Consider the following 25,459-nt stretch of genomic DNA (forward strand, 5'->3'; position numbering starts at 1 on the left):
CGCAAGCGAACCTACAAGCGAACCTCAGGGCCAGCCCGCCAGCAGCCAGCCCCAGGACCAGCCGATGAGCAACAAGCTGCAGGACCAGCCGTTGAGCAGCCAGCCATAGGACCAGCCATTGAGCAGCCAGACATTGGACTAGACTGTCAGCAGCTTGCAAGTGGCAACATATGGATGTCAAAAAACGGCAGAATTGAATGGTCTTTCTGCTCAAGAAATGAACCCCCCTGCATGGCTGCCAATGTAATTCGGATGCTACCAGGACCTACCGTACACGCTTGGCAGTCACTCATGCACAAAACATCTTCTTTTTACCTTCTCATGCCATCCCCTATCAAAAAATACATATGCAATACACACACAGTGAAACTCTGCCCCTCATGTAGTCTGGTATAAAATTGCTGTGTTCAATGGATTCAATGTGTTGTTCAGACAGATGTTATTGAGTATGTTCAATTTCTAATGAAATTCAAATAAATAAAACTTGCTTCATTTGTACAATTGTTGATTATTTTCCAGTTATGCCTGTTTTATGATGCATTTCCTTATTTTGTTACATTTTAATACAAAAATAAACAAAAACGAGTGGCACTTCTATTCATAATTGTGATTTAACAAAGGTAAAGGCAACACATTTAACATATGTGTTGTTTATATTACTTGCAATTGGGATGAAGTAACCATCTAGTGAGTATTTAAAAAAAAAAAGTTTGATTATGTTGAATTAAAAGGCCTAAAATGCAATGGGTCCACCAGACTCAGCAGCACCTCCTGTGTAACAAAAAAATGAACACCCTATGAGGGTTAAAGGATAACAACAGTTAACTAACTGTTAGTAATTAATTGTTAACTGCTTATTATGCACTGTTAATACCTAATAAGCACATGTTATTCTAAAGCGTTACCAAACATCTTTTTTTGGTTCCAGCAAGGAACCAACATTTGAGGTTCTAGATAAGCGACACACAAAATGATTAGATGAGCGACACACAAAATTGTTTTAGATGAGCGGCACACAAAATGACGCTGAGATAAAAATGAACACAAACACAAACTAACTCATCACACAAAAAAGAATTATGCTATTCACTCCCCTCCCATTCCATCCAACTCATTTCCCATATGAAAATCTTTTATGGCATATTGTTGACAACATTAATATATTCCAACAATATCCAGCACACTATCCCTGTCACAAAGTGGTGTGGTTATTTGCATAATCACAATATGGGATGATGATAGCCCATTGGCCAGATGAGACTGCCAATCTTTTATTTGTTCACATCTTTCACTTGTCTGTATGATGATAGTCATTCTGTCCCATTTACTCAAAGGATGCTGGGGGATCTCACCCAGCTGAAGGGGCCTCATGCTGTTCAAGGAGAGAGTAAGTAATGACCTGTCAGTCAGTGATGGCTCCCTACATGGTGGCCACATCTGGGCCAGATCTGGTGCACATCTGGGCCCGTTTCCGCTCCTGTAGTGAATACTGTATGCCATTGTGTTTATGGTGCCGCCTGCGTCAGTACAGCCGCAGGGAGGGGGGGGCTTGATTTGGATCAAAGTCAGCGCGCTGGGGTCTCATGCATCGTGACATACTAGACAGCAGTGGGAGGAGGGGGGAAATCTGATTTTCTAAGAGGAAGGAAAACAGTACCACTTGATGCTCACGAACAGCCCATTCTGAGGAGTCTCAAATTGATTTCATTAAGTTTCGAGGAGTGAGTCAGAGAGGCACTCAGGTCCAGTGATGAGGCCCGCGGTGAGGTGAGTGACGGATTTAGGTGCTCTCTCTCTCTCAGTCAGGCCACATGCATTTCTGCTCATTAAAAATAATGAGACCTGCTGCTAACTATTTAACTAGCCCAATTATTACATTATCTCTGGCTAAGAGCCATGTCGGGCCAAACACACCTGCAACCACTAAGTGTTTCTGGTGTTTTATAGGGACAGGGGTCAAAAGACTGCTTGCATGTTGGGATCACCAGGTCGCTATTATTATTCCTTCAACTCTGTTACAGATGCCTTTGGCGACACCATAAAGCTTTCACGATAGAGCTGCCATCAACTATATTTGACCTCTAACAGAATTCAGTAGGACTGGAGAAGCCCAGTGACTGATAATGCTTCTGCCTCTGCATGACACTGAGGCCTAGATGTACTAAGAATTATCGTCAAATTACCACCCGTTTCTGACGCTTTGTGCAACTTAAAACATGCTATCGTATGTACAAACCTGATTGTACGTGGATCAAAGCACATTTTGCGTGCAACTGGAGCGAAGAAAGGCTATGCTACAACATCCATTACAACTATCATTGTCAGGATGCATCACAATTCATATTTTGCACAACCAAAGATATGTAGTCAGATGCTTCCCGTGCCACCTCTGTAAGTGGCTTGAGTGATCATGTCACCATGCATCTCAGTGATCATTTACACTTATACTGTATGTAGCACTGTCCACTTGTGATCAGATCGCCCAAGATGCATTTTTTTATTATTAAATCGTGAAGAGTTGAAATGAGTGGGAGAGAGATGAGGAGTGGCTTTTAGGAAATGACCTCACGTCGGACTCTAACCTGCGTTCCTGTGGGCACAGGAACCACATGAGGTAGGAAAACAACACCACCACTGCCTGCCTTATACGGCTCCCCCGCCAGATGCATTTTAACTACAAATGTGAAGAGGTTCTCAAAGACCTCTCAGAGGTGTCCAGGCTAAATGAGAAACCCTGAGGTGAGGTGAGCCCATTCCCACCTGCTGTCGCTTCTCAAACTCCAGCTTGATGGGAGACTTGATGCAGTTGCAGGTGTCCTGGTAGGTCTGCTTGAGAGCCAGCTCCATCAGGTGCTTGTGGTAGGCCCCTGCCAGGTTGCCGCAGATGAAGATGATGACGTTGGCCAAGATCTGGAGAAAAACACACACAGAGTTGTATTATCATCTCAGCGGGGAGGAGGCACACACTCCATCTCTCCTTCACTCAGTCTCACACTCACACTCACACACACACACACACACACACGCACGCACGCACGCACGCACACACACACACACACACACCAATCACTATTCTGAAAGTGTAGCACTGGCAATGAAACTGAATCAGTCGTAAGTCTTATCCTATAAATTCACAAGTTATTTTTCCCAAAGCATTCCGCAAATAGTTTAATAGCATTCTATAAAATAACTCTTCCACAATGTCTATCTAAACAATAATCTCTACAATAAATTCCATCATCTCCCATGTGGTCCATTACGTATTTTGTGCTTCAGTTTGACTGTCTCCATAAAAGCTCTCATTGGCAAAGCTGTTACAGAGTTGATGTAAACACATATGAAGTTAAGGTTTTCAGACAGAGCAACTAAAATATTTAATTCAGTGTCATGAGGTATTACAATCCAGTTAGAGATTCTTTGTAAAACATGTCTCCACAGACACATAAAAGGCCTGTGGCAACCAGTGCTTTACAGACAAGACAAACAACTGTCCTAATTCTGTGTAAGGCACAGTAACAGGTCAGCACACCTCAGGGGTGTATAAGTATAAGTATATATACTCTTTTGATCCCGTGAGGGAAATTTGGTCTCTGCATTTAACCCAATTCCTGAATTAGTGAAACACACACAGCGAACACACAGTGAGGTGACACACACACTAATCCCGGCACAGTGAGCTGCTCGGGGAGCAGTGAGGGGTTAGGTGCCTTGCTCAAGGGCACTTCAGCCGTGGCCCACTGGTCGGGGCTCGAACTGGCAACCCTCCGGTTACAAGTCCAGAGTGCTAACCAGTGGGCCACGGCTGCCCCAAGATCTGTGTGGCCAGACAGGGGGCGAGGGTGGCACTGGACACCACCAGAATCCAATCGGCCACCCCAAATGCCACCCCACCAGACTGTGATAGAATTGTATAATTGTTATATATATATTAATTCAATGATCAAGATCCCCAACCACCTATTGCGGTCTTCTGTCTGTTGTCAAGGTCAAACTAGGTCAAATTCAATACTCTTTTCCTTAGTGGTTCCATGTTGATGGAACGTTCCTGTGATAGTTTTTGGTTCTTTCAAGAGGGGTCTAAAGGCATATCTGTTCAACATGCACTTAGTTTATTAAGCACTTCTAATGTGTTATGGTTTGTACATTATTATAGTATTGTTTATTTTCATTAGGCTATTTATTGAATTGACATTGTTGTTTATTATTGCTAATAATAATCCTTAATATAGTTTTACCAACTTTTTTAATTGTTTACTGTTAAATGTAACTATTGTATTGTTGTTATTTGTATGTCACTTCGGACAAAAGCATCTGCCAAATCCCATAAGCATATATATACACACTATATATATAACCAATATATATAAACTGTATATATACTGTATATAACCACATGTCAGCTCAATGTCTTAAAAAAAGAATAATAAACTTTAGCTGAGAGGTGTGAGTGACACAGAGGAGGGGCGACTGTCCTTGGCCTCCGGTCGCTGGCCATCCTTGATTGCCTCAGTATTGAGCTCTAACACTGTTCCTGTTCTTCTTCCATCCAGGATCTAATCCTCTCTTCCTAATCCTCCTCTTCGTTTCATCCTCTCTTTCAGGCCCTCCTCTCAAACTGAAGAAGCCTGTTTAAAGCACCACAGTGCACATGTTTGATGGATTGATCGTCCTGTCCTGCCGAGGGCTCTTGGGAGCTGTGTGTTGACGTCACGAGGGAACTATTATCTTGGGCTTGTGATGAAGACATAAAATGTCTGGCCACGGTCTGAGGTAGAAGTGAGAAGCTATTTTTGGAAGAGACATAAAATGACGATTGGCAACAAGACCTGTCAGATATACTGTCTGCAAAAAAGGCTGATTTTTTAACAATACAGCTCCGTTGGTAGGTGGACGTACAGAAAGACAAACAGAAAGACAGACAGGCAGAAACTGAGCAGTTGCTATAGCTGAGTAACGACACACATGGGTAGGCTATCAGTGCTGCAAACATACACTGTTTTGTTGTGGCATACAAAAAGTGCCATCTTAGAAATATAATTATATATAATTACCATAACAGTACAATTATCAGTAATCCGATGGCAAATACATTGACATTCCTGTAGATGAACGCAAACAAATACACCACATTATCAATGTGCTTTTCTGCATCTAGCTATGTTAGCCTTACAAGCACCATTGGTGCAGTTATCATCTCTGTTCATACAGGGCCTCTGGATCACAGAGCTACAGTTATTATCAGTCTCTCAATTCAAATTCAGTCATCTGGAAAGGTGAGGCTTAACACCCCTAAACTGCAGCAACACAAAATCCATGAATGTATTATGTGGACATCACACACAGCATGCAACCTTACCAAATACTCTGGCTACATAATAAAGCAATAATGCCACTCACAGCATCACTACCCTGTCAACAGGGACTTGACAGCTGTAGTCAGGGCCTTGCAGAATATGAATCTAAAATATGAAACGAAGCAGCAAAAGTAGGGCAGTCATTTGAGAGAATTCCCTGAAGGACTCTATTTAATAAATATTCTAACTGTGAATTTAAATTGGATGGGAAAAACTGGTTTCAGTGACAGAGATTACTGGCTACTGCTGTGAAATTTACAGATTTGTGACATTAATCTTTAAGTATAGTTTGGACTTTATGAGAGTTTATCTATGTGTGTGTGTGTGTGTCAGTTCTAGACACTAACACAATAATAGAAAAGAATCAATAATTCCTCTTCGTTGCCGTGGCCATTTATTATCCAATCAGCAACATATCAGATATACTTAGTAGTAGTAGTATATATATATATATATAGGCTTTGCTAACAAATGCTTAGTTATTGTTGTATTATTGTTGTTGTTGTTGACACACTGTTATAACATGCTTAAAGGAGAATTCCGGTGTGAAATTGACCTTATCTGCACTGAAAGATGTTGCCGAGTACTTACATGTGTCCAATAGGCACCTTCGGTCACCCCCTAGTATTCCGAATTGCGCCGATTTTTGCCGAACTTGCATAAGGTTTTCAGCTAGTGCCTATTGGACACATGTAAGTACTCGGCACATCTTTCAGTGCAGCTAAGGTCAATTTCACACCGGAATTCTCCTTTAAGAGAGGCGCAGGTGTCCGTTCAGTATCTCCACATGTGCCTCTGCATCTCTAGTGAGGTGCTAGACTGAAGCCTAATGGGCTAGACCAGTCGATGACACAAATCTCACAGTGCCCTGTCTTTCTCTCACCCCCCCCCCCCCCACGTCCCCCCCCCCACCCCTGTCTCGCTCTCCCTCTCCCTTTCTTTCTCTCTTTGTTCTCACTTTCATTTCCTCTCCTTTTCTCTTTCTCTCCACTCCCTCTCTCTACCTGACCCCATCACTCCCTCTCTCTACCTGACCCCATCACTCCCTCTCTCTACCTGACCCCATCACTCCCTCTCTTCCATGTCTCAGGCAACAGCCTCCTTGTGAATCACACAAAGCACACACACACACACACACACACACACACACACACACACACACACACACACACACACACACACTCTTACACTTTAATGGTGAATTAAAATAATTAAAATAATATTGTAGCGAATAGAACAGCGTGCAGATCCTTTGTATAAATTGGAGATCAAGTATTATGAGTTCCAGCACCTGTGTGTGTTTATTTTTAAAGAATGCATGCTGAATGGCCTAAATGCTAATAAACTCCTATTCAAGATGAGTTTTCAAAACCTGTAGGGACTCAATTGGATCCAGTCATGTTCAGTTGTATTTTTCTCTAGTAATGGTTATTGTTCAAGCTGTGCCTGTACTACAGTTAGCCTTTTAAAGTGTAGATGGTGTTGGTAATGGGTACTTTGGTGTACCCATTGATCTCAAAGTGTAAGAATCTCAATCAAAACGCCTTCATCACACTATTGATGCCTACAGCATGAATACAGACATATGGTTAGCATTACATAGCACATCAGAAGTGTCCATAACAGGACTAAACCAGAAATGTCCCACAAATAGCCTAACATATACAGTACTTTGATTCACACATAACTGGTGCACTACATCTACACAAGAAGAAATACATGGCCTAAGCTGTGGGTCAGAGCCGACTATGCAACACTGTCTGGTGCCATGCATTGCAATGCCGAGGCTGCAGATGGAGATAGCGGTGGAGGGGTGTGGGAGGACGGCTACCTGTTCCCCCAGTGTCGGCTAATCTCTGCCAGGCACTAGCAGATGGGCGCTCCCCGTGACCCCGCGAGCGCAGCCGAGCCGGGAAGAGAGTAGCATAGCGCTCCAGTCAGGCGCAGCAAATCCTTTTGGCTACAGAGACAGAGCTCTGCCAGTGAGCCGCTACGCTATGCTACGCTAGCAGCACACAAGGCCACTCTCTCACACTCTCTCACACTCTCCAGCGTCCGTGGCTCTCGCTCTCCGCCTCTCTGGCTTATTTGCCCTTTCATGTCAGGGAAGAGCTAATTTCACAAAAAAGCAATCTGTGTTTTATTTTCAGGAATCATACTGGCCGATCGTGATTGCCAAATGTGATGTATCTGAATGGGTGTTTTTGTGGCCATTTTAAATCAAATGGAAAATAAGACCTGAAAATCAGTCCAGTGAAGCACATTTTAATTTCCACATTACTGCTTCAAGCTATAAAGATGCCCCTTTTTATGCAAAAAAAACAAATTAATAAATACATCAATGAAAGGCTGTCATTTTTATCTTGATTGGCAAATGTGCATAATATGAATGGGTGTTTGTGTGAAACCACAATCACCTCAACATTGGGAAATAAACCTGAAAATAAATCAAAGTAATCACTTTGATTTTTTAAATCACAAGAGATGGAAAAAAAGATCCATGCAATGCGTCACCACCCTAAAAGTCTAGCTCTGAAATGTCCAGCTCTGCTAAATATCTGAATTATAGCACTGCTCTAATGTCAGTAACATAACAGTTAGTAACGTAACAGTTATAGGACATCAGCTTCAATCAGTTCCTACACCAGCTGAAGAAGTTGTACAATCGCTAATTGGTATCTGACAACTCCCACAGACAGGGAGGCGAAGTCTGTGCTGGAAGCAGAATGCACACTCAATCTTTCTACAGCAGCGACACATACAGCTATCTAATCTAATAACATCACATATTCACACACACACACACACACACACACACACACACACACACACACACACACACATATGCATACCGATACACACATATGCACATACACACATATGCGCACACACACACATACACACACACACACACACACATGCATACACATACATGCACATATGCACACACACACACACACACACACACACACACACACATTCATATCCCCACCTCACATAAAATCATGCACATAACCCCACTACACCCCTCTACACACACACACACACACACACACACTGATTTTTCATTTCTGATTTTACAACTTCTAAGACGACCCCTTGCCTCTCTATAGCCCTATCCCCCAAGGTGGATAATAAGGATCTCTTTGGAGGCAAGACTCCAGCTGTGCTGCTTTCCCGATATAGCCTTCACACAGACACACACACACACACACACACACACACACACACACACACACACACACACACACACACAGACGCCTCTTTCCCGATATAGCCTCCACACAGCAGCATTGAAGGCCCTCTGCGACCCCAGAGGTGTGATGCCCGTTAGCCCTCCACATGCGGGAGATGTGCCTGGACTGGACACGCTCAAAGGTGCACAGAGCCTGGAATGAGGAGAGTTTGGTTCCAAAACCCTATATCCTCCATTTTAATGATTTTTCATAAAGATTTTTTTTTTTTTTAAATTTTCATTTTAATTTCCAAGTAATTCAGAACTGTAGTTGGGTATTGTTGTATAGCGAAGCGGTCATATAGGGATTGTCAAAGTTTTTTTTTTTTTTTTTTTTTTTCGTCATCTACTTCCTGAATTTTTGTTCAACGATACCTGGGACACCGAACCACCGGGGCACATGAAATTTGGTGGGTATGTAGCCCCACTAGACTTTTACGGAAAAATTTCGTTTGGTCCCCAGGGGCCACTCCCCCCCCGCGCTGGGCCCCCCGAAACCCAAAAAATGCAGTTTTTCCTAAATAACTACCTGAACCGTGGCACCGAGGATGAATTTTTTTTTATGGTATGTGGGTCTCAAGAGCCCACATCAACCTAGCCCATAATCACTCATTTGTGATTTGCACTCCCCCGGTAAAAAAATGAAAATGCAATAACATTCTGCTTTAATCACCCCTCTCTTCAGTTAAGATGTTCAGAACTGCACCAAATTTTATGTGTATGATTAACTTGACATTCTCTGGGGGTATGCCAAGTTTCGTAGAATTTCATCCATGGGGGGTCTTAAAAAATTAAGTTATGTGTACATTTAGTGACTGTACACCCATTGGACTGTACACTCATAGGCACGCACATACGATCAGAATCGGCAATTAGAATTAGATACATAATTACAAATTCAGTAGGATTTAAGGAAAACCAAATATTCATTATAATAATTTGGCTGCATTTCCAGTATTGGCGTCACATAGTCGTTTGTCCACCAGATGGCGCATCGTTGCAGTGAGACATAATTTTGTTGGAAGTTAATCTAAAGTGGGTTGGAAAGACACTACGCTTCCTACAAGGACAAGACTGTAGTTCACCGCAGAGAACGTCTAATAAGGGTAGGATGATTTCTGCATGACATGTAATTCACATTTCTTCTTGAAGCCGAAATAAACCTGAGAATGTTTATCGGACATGCTTGGTTTTTACTGCAGGTAGGCTACGTTAATCTTAAATTATATCAATAGCCTAGAGTAGGTAAAATAATGTTACCGTTAGCATTGGTTGAGTGATGGAGGCCAATTTGATTATTGAGGTATTTGTAGAAAACCATAAATGCGGTTATAGGCTACCAAGCAAATTGATAACAGCACTAATGGCATCTTTCGACTGTCATCTCATTTGCTTATGACCATAACCTAGGATACTAACAGGAGCTAAGTGAGTTAGCCACAACACGTTCGCTACGTGATGGTTTTCTAATGGAAAATATATAGGCTACCTGAAAGATAACCTGTCTATGGTGCATCCTAAACACCGGGCTGGGACATTTCTGCTCAAAGTCTCAAAAAGAATCTGAGTCAACGTTCATTCCCAAACACCCATATATGCTACTTCAATCTTCTATTTTCAATTCAAGTGATTCAAGTGCAGAGCAAGGAAGAGCATGGCTCAAAGTAAAGTAACTAGGACTGAAACTACATAAATTCGTCAAAGTGAATAATTTGTGTCAACTCGCCGCAATGTAGATTTATTAACGCACCCGTGATGATCTACATATCCATTTAAACCAACTGTTTTAGAGCGCACGTTGAGAGATTAGAGAGAAAAATGAGAGATTTTTGTTCAATGATTGCAGCAGCAGCATTCCCATGGCAGGCACACACACACACACACACACACACACACACACACACACACACACACACACACACAAACACAAACACACACACACACACACACACACTTGCACACACACACACACACACACACACACACACACACACACTCAGACACACACACACACACACACACACACTTGCACACAGCTGTGTGAAATGTACTACTACTGATATGCAAAACTATTAACTTTTCGCCAAGAGGTGGCTTTGATACTGTAAGCCATTGGTTCCCAAAGGAGATTTTATTTGGGCCGCCAGCATAGCCTAGTGACAATTTATGTTGTGTAATAGGCCTAGCATAGGGCCTACCTTATATAGCTTATAGTTTGTTAACAGTCACGGTTTTGTCATAACTCCCTCTATGCATTTTTGCATTTAGAATAGCTCTGAAACCGGGGGCGAACACGTCGCAGGGGGGGCGCCAGTGCGTGGATATCTCAATCGCAAAATTAAACAATATTTCTATCGGGCGCCTACCATGGACTAGGCTGGGTGAACTCAGCCTGATCTGCCGGTGATTCCTTTTCGATTTCTTAAAAGATTGAGCTTGGTCTGGCGAAAGCCAGACTAACCATGGACCTCATAGTTGTAAAATGCAAGGGAACATGAATCAGCATATTATTTGCACAAACAATAACGGACAGTAGCTCTTCAACTTGGCCCGTTAAAATGTGTATGAACCGTCTAGCAACGCATTTCATGAAGGCCCTTTTGGACATGTCAGTTATTTGCACCACTGGGTAAAATGGCATTTTGTTTTAGACTACTGGTATTTAATTTGTGCATTGACAATAAAGCTAAATATCATATGAACTAGATGACTAAACTAATGCATATGTAGAAGAAGAAACATTCACAAAAATCCATGACATGACCTCTCTTCTTGATAGCTGTTGAAAACTGCATGGAACTGGCAGGGATTGTTTTGTTTAATAATAAATAAATAAATACATTATGCTGCTACCTTCTGCTTTTCCCAAATACAATGTAGCCTACAGGTGTAAGTGACCTTTCATCAGTCCAGTTGCAATGGATGGACTGTGATGAACTGCCCTACTTGTGATTGTTTAGAGATTTTAAAGGTTTTATAACAATGCTACAAATTTTTTGGCAAGTGCTACAAATCTATTCACCTTTGCAGCGCCAGTAGGCTATTTTGTGTGCGGCCCGCTAACACACATTCCAAACAAGCATACACAAAAGTTTCAAGAGTGGGGGATGGAGTAGAAGATGGAGACAAATTCATAATATGATTTATTTTCGAGGAATGGATGTACAGGACTGAGCGGCGGTCATATTTTGTACCGCTATGCAGTACATCTAGTTTTACACAGCTTCTGAAGTAAATGATAAGATTGTAGACTTTGCAAACATGGGTAATTGCACTCGTCAGTAATCACTAAACCAGCTGCAGTGTGCATCATTTCCAATCATTTCCGTGTCTTACCAATCACAGATATCTACTTACATAAGATAACCAGCTGCGGTAGCGTGTGTGTGTGTGTGTGTGTGTGTGTGTGTGTGTGTGTGTGTGTGTGTGTGCATGCACATGTGCGTGTGTGTGTGGTGTGTGCGTTTGTGTGCGTTTGTGTGCGTGTGTGTCTGAGCTGGAGAACTAAACTGAAGCTGATGATACATGGGGCAACTTTTTGAGCAATGTTGCTGGGCAATGTTCCTCATTATTGTGGTTCTGGCATTTTCTCATTGATATTGGGCAACAGTTTCTTTTCTGGAGAACTTTAATCATCAGTAGGCAAGTTGTCATGATTATCCAATCAGAATAAATGGAACTGGTTATGTGGTTGCCCAGCAACATTGCTCAAAAAGTTGCCCCGTGTATCATCACCTTGAGTCCTTGTCATTTCTGCTATGAGGGAATAGAGGATGTGCCAGGCCCATTCATTGTGGGAAGAGAGACACTGTTTATTTGCTTTTTGTTCAATCATTGCAGCAGCATTCCCATGGCACGCACACACACACACAAACACACACACACACACACACACACACACACACACACACACACACACTCAGACACACAGACACACACACACACTTGCACACACACACCCATACACACACACGCAAGTGTGGTTCGCATGTTTTAGAGCTTGCTCCAGCACTGCCCCCCCAGGCGTTGAACAGAAGAGAAGCACACTGCTCCCCAGACACTATGCAGCCAAGATCAAAGCACAGAACTACAAACCCATACACATACTGTCACAAACACTGACAGACACACAGACACACACTCATATCCCCACCTCACATAAAAGCATGCATAAATCCCCCCTACACCCCCCTACACACATATACACACACACACACACACACACATACACACACACACACACACACAAACACAGTGCCCAAATTCAAAACAAAAGGGCCTTACTTCTTTCCTTCCGGAGCAAGTAAATCAGCCCAGGCTGCATTGTGTGTGTGTGTGCTGGGAGAAGTGTGGTGTGCAGCATCTGCATGAGAAAAGGTCTGGGATGTAAGTGTGTGTGTGTCTGTGTGTGTGTGTGTGTCAAGTCAAGTCAACTTTATTTCTATAGCACATTTAAAAACAACTGAGTTGAACCAAAGTGCTTACAAACAAACATAAAACAATGACAATGGTACAACAACAATATAACATGGGGGGAAAATAAATAAATAATTGAAATAATACACAAATTGGTCAAAAATAAAATAAAGAATAAAGAGTGTGTGTGTGTGTGGGGGGGGGGGGGTATTAAGGTAGATTAAAAGCTTGGGAGAAAATGAAAGTCTTTAAGTTAGACTTAAAGCAATCAATGGTTGGAGAGGACTTAATATGTACAGGTAGGCTATTCCAGAGTTGGGGGGCAACAACAGAGAAGGCTCTATCACCCTTAGTCTTAATGCGTGTTTTGGGGATATAGAGAAGATTCTGAGATGAAGACCTAAGTGATCTTGGAGTGCTGTAAGGAATTAGTAGGTCACCTATGTAACTAGGTGCCAAACCACTGAGGGCTTTGAAGACAAAAAGTAAAATTTTAAACTTAACTCTGTGCTCCACAGGTAACCAGTGCAGCTTAGCCAACACAGGAGTTATATGCTCACGTTTCTTAGAGCCACTTAATAATCTAGCTGCTGCATTTTGAACTAGCTGAAGTCTGTTGAGAGTGGAGTGGGTCAGGCCTGCATATAATGAATTACAATAATCTAGTCTAGATGTTATGAAAGCATGTATAAGAGTTTCAAGATCGGAGAAGGACAAAAAGGGCTTCAGTTTTGCAATGGTTCTTAACTGGAAAAAGCTGCCTTTGACCACACTATTTATTTGCTTATTAAAATTTAAAGAGGAGTCAAAGAAAACCCCAAGATTCTTTGCTTCACTGTGGCAGTTTGCAGAGAGAGGTCCTAGTGCATTTTTCAAGATAGAAACATCACTTGGAGGGCCAAAAATAATTATATCAGTTTTACTTTCGTTCAGTTGAAGAAAATTTCTTGCCATCCAGCATTTGATGTCACTGAGACAGTTAAAAATATTCTCCAAAGAACAAATGCCATTAGTGTTAACAGGCAGGTAAAACTGAGTGTCATCTGCATAGCAGTGATACTGAATGTTATACTTTTTAAAAATTGAGCCAAGGGGTAGCATATCAAGAGAGAATAAAAGAGGGCCCAAAATAGAGCCCTGAGTAACACCACACTTTATAAGGGCAGAGGAAGAGGAGAAATTGCCTAAACTAACTGAAAATGATCTATCACTAAGATAAGAAGAGAACCATTGCAGAACAGAACCCTGGAGACCAACTTCATCCTCCAAGCGTTTTAATAGGATGTTATGGTCAATGGTGTCAAATGCTGCACTCAGATCAAGAAGCACCAAGAGGGCGCAAGATCCAGAATCAACTGTGAAAAAGAGAATGTCGTTTTGGACTTTAAGCAAGGCCGAGGTGTGTGTGTGTGTGTCTGCTGAGGTGGTCTGATGCATTGGTCAGGTGACCTCATTTCTTACAGTATGTAGTGTGCACACTAATGCAGCCATTTGCTGAGGCATTGGTCAGTTGACCTCATGGCTGGACACCCATGGCTGGAGTAGGTGACCTTTCCAGCTGCATCAGAGGGAAGCATCCAAAATTCAACTGTGGGCAAAGGGCAAGCTTGTTTTGCTTTTGCTCTTCTAAGAAGTGACCCATATAATTGAATCGAAGCTGGAAACGATTACTCTGCCAGGCCATTCTCATGCTAATAAACAGGAAAATGCAAATGATTTAATGGCTGCAGACAGAAAGGTAATTAGACACCGTGATGGAGAGTGTTGTGGAGCCAGTGCTTTCAGCAGAAGACTGCAGCAGGGATGAGGAGCCTTCGAGTGGCATTATGAATCTAATCATTTGTTTCTAAAAGGGATCCATCCTCTCAAAAAAGTCTCTTAATAACTCAACGCACATGCACACACATATACACACACACAGTCACACACACACACACACACAGTCACACACACACACATTTTCCTCATTAATATCCTCATCCACCCCTTTTCTATTTCTGTAGACACTCTTTCTATTCTCACGTCTACTTTGCCCACATCTCTACTCCGCTCATCTCTCCAGGTTTAGAGAGGGTTTCAAGGCTCTAGTCTCATACCGCACTCATACACACACGCATGCACACGCACACGCACACGCACACACACGCGCACACGCACACGCACACGCACACGCACACGCACACGCACACGCACACGCACACGCACACGCACACGCACACACGCACACACGCACACACGCACATACACACACACAAACACAAACACACACACACACACTGCACTCATACAGTATCCACAGATGACTGGAGGGTAGACTGGAAGCCCTGCTTACTGATGTGTTTGAGTTAAGGGCTCAGGTGTTTAGACTTATCTGGATCATTGTGCATGGTTTCATATAGCAGATCGACAAAGGGCGTCATCTTTCCCCTTCAAACTGACATCTACTCAGGTTTCTGCCAATGCACTCTCACAACGTTTCACAAAATACTGATTTACCAGTAAGCCAATTGCAGCCTTATTATCAACCTCAGATAAAGTCATTGTTATGACATTAGTTGGCTTTCATATGGGCTGGGCTGCTTTGATGTTATCTAATCTGTTACGTAAATACACCTGTAGACGCTAACCACTGGATGCATTCATTCTTCTACAGTGTCAACATAAATAGATTTAAAAGTCATTAACGTTGAGAGTTGGGTCTTCAGCTTTGCTCAAGTTCATGTTGAGAGAGCACCTATAGAATTGCACCAGAGGTGATTTGTGATGGGCTTGTGTATGTAGGATGATATGCATCACAGCTAAGACCAAGCTGAATGGTGGGGCTCGCCCCTCCAAGACTGTCACCACAGGTATGGATTTCCTCATAGATTTCTGCTACTGTATATGAACAGCCGCTGCTGAGGATTACATGAGACAAATGGAAGGAAAAATGAACGCTGACCCATCACACAAGGTGGCCCTGGAACTCACTGTTGCTAGCTTCACACATGCACACACACACACACACGCTCGCGCGCGCACGCACGCACGCACACACACGTATCTACACACACACACGCACGCACGCACGCACGCACGCACGCACGCACGCACGCACGCACACACACACACACACACACACACACACACACACACACACCCTTGGATAAGACAACTATAGTAACAAGGACAGAGAATAGAAGAAAAGAAGCCTGCTGAGAAACTGCACAGCAGATAACCCTTGAGACCTCAGCACTGACACCCATCTGAAGTTACAGGCTGAGGGCTCATAGCTGGAATGCCTTACAGTAATGATTCACAACATCACCAGAGGATTCAGTGTATTTGTGTGTTTGTGTGTAAATATGAGTGTGAGAGAGAGAAAGAGAGAGAGTGAGAGTGTGTGTCTGTATGTGTGTGTGTGTGTGTGTGTGTGTGTGTGTGTGTGTGTGTGTGTGTGTGTGTGTGCTGATCGCTGACCTGCCACACCAGGGGGTCCAGGCGCTCGCTGCCGCTGGACAGACACAGACTGAGTGTGAGTGTGTGGGAGGAGCCGGTGAGGACACTGGCGATGATGGCGTCGCGCATGGAGAACGGCAGCATGGTGTACACCACAAAGATGATGAACAGGAAGAAGGACACCTGCAGGAAAGCACAGAAGAGGGAAAATCAGTTTTATTTCTATTTATTTTTTTGCCCATATAGATTAGTGTTATCACACAATGTAGATAGTATGTACATACACTATTTAAATATATATGCTACACATCTCAGTTGGAAGGCAAGATTTTCTTGCAGCTGAAAAAATCAAACAAACAAAGGGAGTCCATCTGCTTGAGAAAATTGAACAAAAATTGTCTCAAGCAGATACATATATATATATATACACACATACATTCTGAACATACTGTACATGGTCATCCTAATCACATCCATCATTTGGCATGAAATGAGTCGCAGTGGGAGCCAGTGTTTTTCCTATGAAGCACAGAGAGCCATTCCAACATGCTGATTCCTGTTTCATTATATTTATTCAATGTATTCAGTGCTGGTGTGGTGTTCTCAAAAGGCCCACACAATTCCCTATTATCTGTGCTGGTGGTGGATGGAGCATATTGTAAGAAACTACTGCATTTCCGGACTGACAAGATGAGATTCAGTCTAATGTCCCAGACAGTGATCTCATCAAGATAACAAGCAAAAGGTCCATGCTGTGGCCTCAGCCAGGACCAGGAAGCAAAGTGAGGTGTGAATAACACCAACCAATTGTACTAAGGGCCTTTGAGAACCATCCTAGGCAAGGGGGCAAGAAAATATAACCAAATAGAACAACCCAAGGTTGGCAGACTTTTTTGCGTTAGAAGCCTAATTAATTTACATTAAAGTGTAGAGGGTACTTTGAAACAGTATATGGCTAGAGTTGAGATGCGTGTGGTTCAGACCTACACTACTGAGTATGTTTCATATGTTTCCTTACAGCCTTTAACTGGAATAAAGACTGACTGCTGCAGGAAGCAGAGAAACATCCTTTTTTTTACAATAGTGTGCTTTCTTCGTGACACCAGCGGCAGAACTGCGATTCTGATTCACCCTGCATGGCATCAGTCGCGCTTAATATTCAACACATATGGTTCAGATTGTAAGTCTCCTGAAGAACCAGTCCACAGGGTCTGTCCCTCTCCATTACAATGCCCCTCGGTCCAGCAGAACGACGACGAGGAGAGGGATAAATAGCCACTGAGGGAGGAGGGAGGAGATAAAACAGGACGAGAGATGAAAGGAGAATAGAATACCGCTCAGAGGAAGGGACTTAGATTAAGGCTGAAGGGAGACTTAAGAGGGGAGGAGAGAAAGAGAGAGGGAGAGAGATATGGAGAGAAGGAGGAAGAGAGAGAAAGAGAGAGGTATATATGGAGAGAAGGAAGGAGCAAGAGAAAGAGAGAGAGGTATATATGGAGAGAGGGAAGGAGAGAGACAGAGAGAGAGGTATATATGGAGAGAGGGAAGGAGAGAGATACAGTATAAAGAGAAGGAAGGAGAGAGAGAGAAAGAGATGTATTGAGAGTGAGTGGAAGTGCAGGAGAGTATGTGAGAGAGGAAAAGAGAGAGAGAGAGAGAGAGAGAGAGAAGGAGAGAGAGAGAGAAGGAGAGAGAGAGAGAGAGGAGAGGAGAGAGAAGGTTTGGGTGCGAAGGTTAGAGAATTGTGTGAGAGAGAGCAGGTTACAGAGAGAGGGAGAGTTAGAGAGTGAGTGAGAGTGAGTGTTTGTTTGCTTGCTTGTGTGTGTGTGGGGGGACAGAGTGAGAGAGAGAGAGCGAGAGAGTGTGTTTGTTTGCTTGCATGTGCGTGTCTGTGTGAGAGAGAGAGAGAGAGAGAGAGAGAGAGAGAGAGTGTGTTTGTTTGCTTGCATGTGCGTGTGTGTGTAAGAGAGAGAGAGTGTGTGTGTGTGAAGCTGTCTCATCTGTGTGTTCAGGGTTAAATTGAGAAAGGTCAGAGTCCTCCCTGCTGAAGCGCCTGCAAGTTGCTAGTTAACCTTTTCAGACTATCAATAACTACATACACCCACATACACCACACCCACAGACACAGACACACGCACACGCACACAGACACACACACACACACACACACACACACACACACACACACACACACACACACACACACACACACACACACAGTGGGGTGTCTGTGTCTGTGTGTGTATGTGGGTGTTTGTACTGTATGTAGCTATTGATAGTCTAAAACTGGTGTGTGTGGGCTGAGGTGGACATTACTGGGTCTGTAGAACACCGTGGTCTTTCAATCTGCACTAGAACACTGAGGTCTTTCAGGTCCGCTGCTAAAAAAAATACACAGCCAATGACCAGCTCCCCCGCCACCCACCCATCCTCTCCTCCCCATACTGGAGAGTGGTGCAGGGAGGGACCCATCCTCTCCTCCCCATACTGGAGAGAGTGGTGCAGGGAGGGACCCATCCTCTCCTCCCCATACTGGAGAGAGTGGTGCAGGGAGGGACCCATCCTCTCCTCCAGGGAATTCTATGGGAGTGCAGGATGAAAAGCAGAGTGCCTCTTACACTCTGTGGGTAATTCAGGGGTCCAGTTCCACTACTCTGTATAATTAATCAGGCCATCTGTGGGACATACTGTACTTCAGAGACTGGAGGACTGTTGGCGCAACTGTGTCAAATTGACTAGTCCTCCGCTTATTTGAAGGTCACAGATATATTTGTGTACAGTAATATTATAGAATGTTAGATTTAGAGTTGCATTTCCTAATGTCACTGAATGTGACTGATGCTACAGAGTGTTTATTAAAACACTTCTAATATTAGAAGTTTTTTAATAAACACTCTGTATTAAAATCTATTATAGATTAATTGTACTGTACAACAGTATTACAGTTTTTCTCAATTGTTTACACACAAAAACTGGTACTTGAGACACAATGACCACAACATGTAACTAATGCACCAACCCTCTGAACCAATTCTGCTAAACTACAAGCACAATACCTGCTTTACAGTACACTCAAATTGCAGTTCTAAAATACACTTTTTTCACAACACTACACACAATTCTCTGTATTTGGCGCAATTTTCATGAAGAAAATCTCTTGTTTTCACAAGGAACACACTGCCATTCAAATTCTAAAGTTAATTGGCCTACTATGCACACTGACTCATCACATGGGCAAACACCTGTTACACAGTTTTACAATTAGCAATCAGAGCTTTAGCATAATGCTTGTGATGTGGATGAGGTGCTGTGGCCAGACACAAACAGAAGAGAGGATGCAGCATATTTTTTTTTTTTTTTACTGTAACTGTATACAGTAAATTCTTCTGTTGTTTTGTATGTAGACCACTGTCTGTGCAACTTTATGTTGGTTGGGATGTACACTTTGTACATGGTTTTTGTGGGTGGGAAATAAATATATTTGTTAAAGTGTATATGTGTGTTCTGAGTATAAAAACAATATTCTCAAATATTTTACAACACACTTGTTGTATGTACGTATGTACTGTCTGTAGTAAGTGTAACACAGAACAAAAAAGTCCTTAGTCATTATAATGAATGGAGAAGAAGTGTTTTCCATTCATCATATGATGGCTTGTGTGTGTCATTTGAAAACAAAATACCATTTTGAGAAGAAATAACATTGTTTTGAATGTAAAGTTTCATTTTGCAGGAGAATTGAGGGGGTTTGCCCATTGTGTGTGTGTTTTGATTTGTGTGTAGAGTGCTGAGAGTATGAGGCATGTTTCAGAAAATGTGTGTAAAAAATCGAGATAAACTGTAAAATTCAAACACATCACTACTGTCATTATGTCTTGACCTAGTCCATTCAATCATCAACAGTGCATATTATTATACTAGCTGATTGTTTGGAAGGAACTGAATATTTTTGTTATAATGCCTGTTCTAAGGATGCCAACCAATTTGACTTTACTTTAACCATTTTCTTTTTTCGCAGGTGTGCCCATTTGTGCGTGTGTGTGTGTCTGTCTGTGTGTGTGTGTCTCGCTCTCTCTCTCTCTCTCTGAGTGTGTGTGTGTGTGTGTGTGTGTGTGTGTGTGTGTCTGGGTGTGTGCACAAGGAATGTCTGTCTGTCTGGTTGGCTGGCTGCCTGTGTGAGTCGAGGCTTAAAGCAGCCCAGTGTCCTCGGGCAAGAGATGGATTAGTCATGTTGTTGAATAGCACAGGGGCAACTTACAGGCTGGTGTCCAGGGTCGAAGAAATATTACAGCAAATGTTGACAAAACGCTCATGTGTCTGTTAAGGTTCTCTAGCACGGCCATCGGCATAAATGGAGCACATGCAAGGGCAGCAAGGGAAGTTCTTAAATAGCACATTGTACGGCACATATCATAAAAGCAGCAGACATTAAAGAGAGTGATTCACACCCCTGGGTGTGAATACTCATATTATGATTTGAGTAACAGGGGGCCTATGACCCAGTCGAGTTATATGTTCTGAAACAGCCCTATTCTGATGTACATTTTCATCTCTTATTGCACAATACTACCCTCTTTTCCAGAACAAGCGTCTGTACAGAAGCAAGCTAGGCTGCACTGCAAAGTATGGAGCCGTAATGGTTTTTAGTCAGAGTAAGGACAAAGAAACAGCAAGAACACACAGTCTGTCTTTCACAAAAGGGAGTTGGACGTCTTTCAGCCTATCAGATGGAGTGTAATTGGACTGAATTGTCAGGCCAAGACTCTATTCTCCAAGGTTATTAAGCGGCGGCGTGTTAACACCCCGAGCAGCGGCGGCAGCACAAATGAACTGGACTGTCAAACAGGGGCGTTTGGCGCAGAGCAGAATCTAAACGTGTCTGCCGAGTGTTTAGAGGTAATGAGGGTCGTGACTCACTGGCGACCTCGGGCAGAGCATCTGTGATGCCTGGAGCTTATCAGGCGGCTGTCTGCAAGCTGGCTGGCTGGCTGAAGGGGAGGCTGCTGTCTACCAGGCTGCTCTTCGGCTGGATGGATGTCTGTCTGTCTGACGTGGCTCTGTCTGTCTATCTGTCTGTCAACTGTCTGTCTGTCTGGTAGAGGTTGCTCTGTCTGTCTATCTATTTCTTATATAGGTTGCTCTCTGTCTGTCTTTCTGTCTTTCTCTTATATAGTTTGCTCTCTGTCTGTCTGTCTGTCTGTCTCTTATATAGGTTGCTCTGTCTGTCTGCCAGCTTGTTGTCTGTCTGTCCATTCTGGTAGAGGTTGCTCTTTGTCTGCCTGTCAGTCTATCTGCCAGCTTTTGGTCTGTTTGTCTGATAGAGGTTGCCCTAATATCAGTTACTTCCATGTCACACTGTGCAGCAGAGATGCGTGATACAGAGTTGATGTGTGTGTGGGAGACGAGGGACAACATTTAATAATAATAATAATAATAATAATAATAATAATAATAATAAAAAATGTATAGCACTTTTCAAGACACTCAAAGATGCTTTACAGTTTGATATACACCATCAGTTGGGGCTCTCAGCAAAGCTTACACAAAATCAGAAGCTTACTATCCCTCAAGGACACATCAGACGGGAGATGGGTATAAGCAACATTAGAGAAACATCTGTTACAAGAGCAGAGCAGTTTCATAGATATGAATGGACATGCAGATGGCTCATCATCATTCTGTGCTAATGATTACAGCTACTTAGCTGATGGGTCTAGTAACGATCCCTTTGCTCCATCCACTATGTCTGTGAAATAGGAAATCTCTCTGGGTCAGTATCTCAGTGTGAAATATGCACCGCTAATGTTCTACACAGAGAAGCAAAGTCTGGGATATTTTGAAGAATAGCATCAGGAATGTGTCAGAAATGGGTGATAGCTGCTGGCTGATATTAATATGTCCAACAGCAGATATCAATGAAGAACCTTGGAACACCTAATTGCAGCCTTACGTACTGGATGGACTCATAACAGTCAGTGAAGGCTACAGGCCTAAATAAAGCCTAAACATTCAAGAGGTTTGCATGTTTGCTCATAGAGTCTCTAGTCTCTCTTAATTCTTGTTTTGATCTTATTGTGACAAACCCTAAAATATACTAATTATACCCACAACACAATGTCTGGTCTTGCCAACATGTCAAGAGATCTCTTAGTCAGACAAAACAACTCACATAACAGAAAATCCCTTTGCCACAGAATGCAACTTTTGTTTTCTTTTGGTCTCCTTTAGAGAACATCAGCTACTCATTTAGATGGAGCGCTTGTATTATTAAGTACATTTCAATTAAGGTCCATGGTCCATTTAAGCCACTCTATTGACTTTTAATGGATAACAGTTTCCACACAGAACACCGCTTTTGTCTTTTGACATCATAATAGTTATGTAATGCTATTGCAGGTGTTTATTTATAGAGTGACTTACAATGGCTTTTCAACGGCAGCTGGCTCCTGTCTTCTCTGCTGGTAGCTCAACAAATCATAATCAAAGACCAGAACTAGCTTTGTTTTTTAGACACTTTTTTTAGAAACTCAGTAATCACATACTCAGAAACTCAGAAAATCACATACTTTTTAGTAAGTTAATCTGACATCCATCACTGCCAGCATTCTGCCTGAAGGTATGCTGATGTACTGGTCCTGGTCTGGGCCAAATACAAGCCAGATGCAGTCCTGGTTCATCCCAGACAACAGCAGACGTCTGAACACGTACCTCCAAGTGGCATAACCTCTGCCTACTCCTTTCACCAGAGAAGCAGAAACCCATCAACTCCCCTCACTTAAATGTCCCTCACCACAATCACCATTGCCAGCTGATGCTTCCTGATCGCTACTATCACGTGAAACCAGACTAGCCGCTGCTAAAATGTGACAAACCTGAGTCTGTCTGGAGCGCTTGCTGTCCAAATTAGACACAGATTAGATTACTCCATCAGCCTCCCACTGTCCCACCACCCCAAGAGGGAGGGGGGGGGGGGGCAGCTAATGAGCTCTGGAGATAGTCTCCGAGGGTGGGTGTGTGGGGGCAGATAGCAGACAGCCTCCCCAGGGCAGCGGGATGCCATGAAACCCAACGCCGCTAACTCAATTAGTCAACAGAGCTGGATGAAGAGATGGGAAAATGACACTCACGCGCGTGCATTATTTTCAGCACTGATGTAGCACCGTAATGCAGGACATGCATGTATGACCACTACAACACATCGCACTGCAGCACCTATTAGGACCAAACAGGGATTTGCTCCTCCGGGAGGGCAGGCAGGCAGGCAGGCACGGTCCCTCTGCCATGCCTCCCATCTTCATAATGGCAATTAGGCAGCAGTCCACAAAACAAATGAAGGAAATGGCCTCTCCCTCCCCGCCCTCCTCACCCATGCTGTGCCATAGTAAGATGAGACACAGTGCCAAGGCTGCTCTAACGAGAGAGAGAGAGAGAGAGAGAGAGAGAGAGAGAGAGAGAGAGGAGTAATGGATCTCTTGTTTCCCTCTCTCTCTCTCAGCTTCTTCAGCACTGTAGCAGGGAACACAAGAATGCACACACACACACACACACTCTCTATCTCTCTCTCTCTCTCTCTCTCTCTCACACACACACACATACAGAGAGAGAGAGAATACACTAGTTCAGCAGGAGGCCTCCCAAGAGAAACAGTAACATGTGAATGTTGCACCAGAGGGCTTTTCCTCAGTGGCTCAATGTATCAGCAGCAGCAGCAGCATCACAACCTGCTCATCGGCTCACATGCCACTACAGACCGGACCAACACAGATGCGTCTGGTCAGTCCAGTCCCACCGGACCTGACCAGATGCATCCAGCCCCACCATATTCAAAAGAAAGAGAGATCCAGAGGCTATGTTTTTCTCTCACACTATGACCCACCTCAGTCATCCTGAGGCAAACCCAGCCACTGCTGCCAGTGCAGGGATGCCTTTCTATAAAAAGCCTTGCTTAGATTGAAGAAAGGGAGCTGGAGCACACTGATCACTTGCAGTCTTTTATTTTATTATATATATATATATATATATATATATATAATAAAATAAAATACTGCAAGTGATCAAAGCATATATATATATAATAAAATAAAAGACTGCAAGTGATCAAAGCTTCTTGTCCTACTGAGAAGCCCCTGACTGCACAGTTTCCAAAGGATGATGGGTGGAATGCCCTACCTTAACTAGATAGAAGCCTTGCTTAGACTCTATTCATCTATTCATGTTACTGTGGAATAAGCCAAGCTCACTCTGAGGAGTTTTGAGAATACTGGGACTGTTTTAGATTGCTCTGTAATTGAGAAGAGTAGATTCCTGTTACTGACATGGTCATTGACAAGTGGAGTAGATTACAATGTCAGTGATGTGTGCATTGGTTCCATTGAGGAGGATCAAGAATCAAGGATCTTTGGTATAGATGTTGTAATACATGGTTCCACTGAGCCCTATTTGTACTGCAGAGCATTCTACCCATACCCCCCCCCCCCCCCCACCTTCTGAAGTCCTTCATGTACTAGAGTACTGAGCTGCAGAGTGTTATAGACCCCCCCCATCTGAAGTGCTTCATGTACTAGAGTACTGAGCTGCAGAGCGTTATAGACCCCCCCCATCTGAAGTGCTTGATAAGCTGACACGGTGTTTCTCATTTCTATCTCTCTGCTCTGCTAATTAAAAGTCCCCGAGGCCAGGCGGTGAAAACATTAAACACGTAAACAGAGCTGTTGGAGAAGAGCAGCTGGACCTACTGGGTCTGTCTCAACAATCAGCCAATCAGCCGCTCTCATCTAATGTCCTTCACTGGGCTTTCTCAGCACACCCACTTGCCACTGCTAACAAGCATGTCATCCATATACCCAACTCTCCTCAGCAGGCAGCCTCAGCTAGACCCTGACTGACAACAGAGTGGGCGTTAACATCTTATTTGAAACTCAGTATCCATAAAGCATTAAAAATAAAACACATTCGCAAAGGGATATGAAGTACTGTATTGGATATCTGTCTGAATATTGACCAAGAACCAATGAAA

At 43.2% G+C, this 25,459-nt stretch overlaps 1 protein-coding gene across 1 annotated transcript in view; it reads right to left on the reverse strand.

Moving 5' to 3' along the window:
* adcy2a (adenylate cyclase 2a) overlaps nt 1-25,459 on the reverse strand; it is an 83,738-nt gene that overhangs the window by 37,774 nt on the left and 20,505 nt on the right. The window contains 2 exon segments of the mRNA XM_042107909.1: nt 2,761-2,910; nt 16,465-16,626. Coding sequence (XP_041963843.1) covers nt 2,761-2,910; nt 16,465-16,626 — 312 coding nt within the window.

Source organism: Alosa sapidissima, chromosome 10 (genome assembly GCF_018492685.1).
Source record: "Alosa sapidissima isolate fAloSap1 chromosome 10, fAloSap1.pri, whole genome shotgun sequence".
In the NCBI taxonomy this organism is placed as follows: Eukaryota; Metazoa; Chordata; class Actinopteri; order Clupeiformes; family Clupeidae; genus Alosa; species Alosa sapidissima.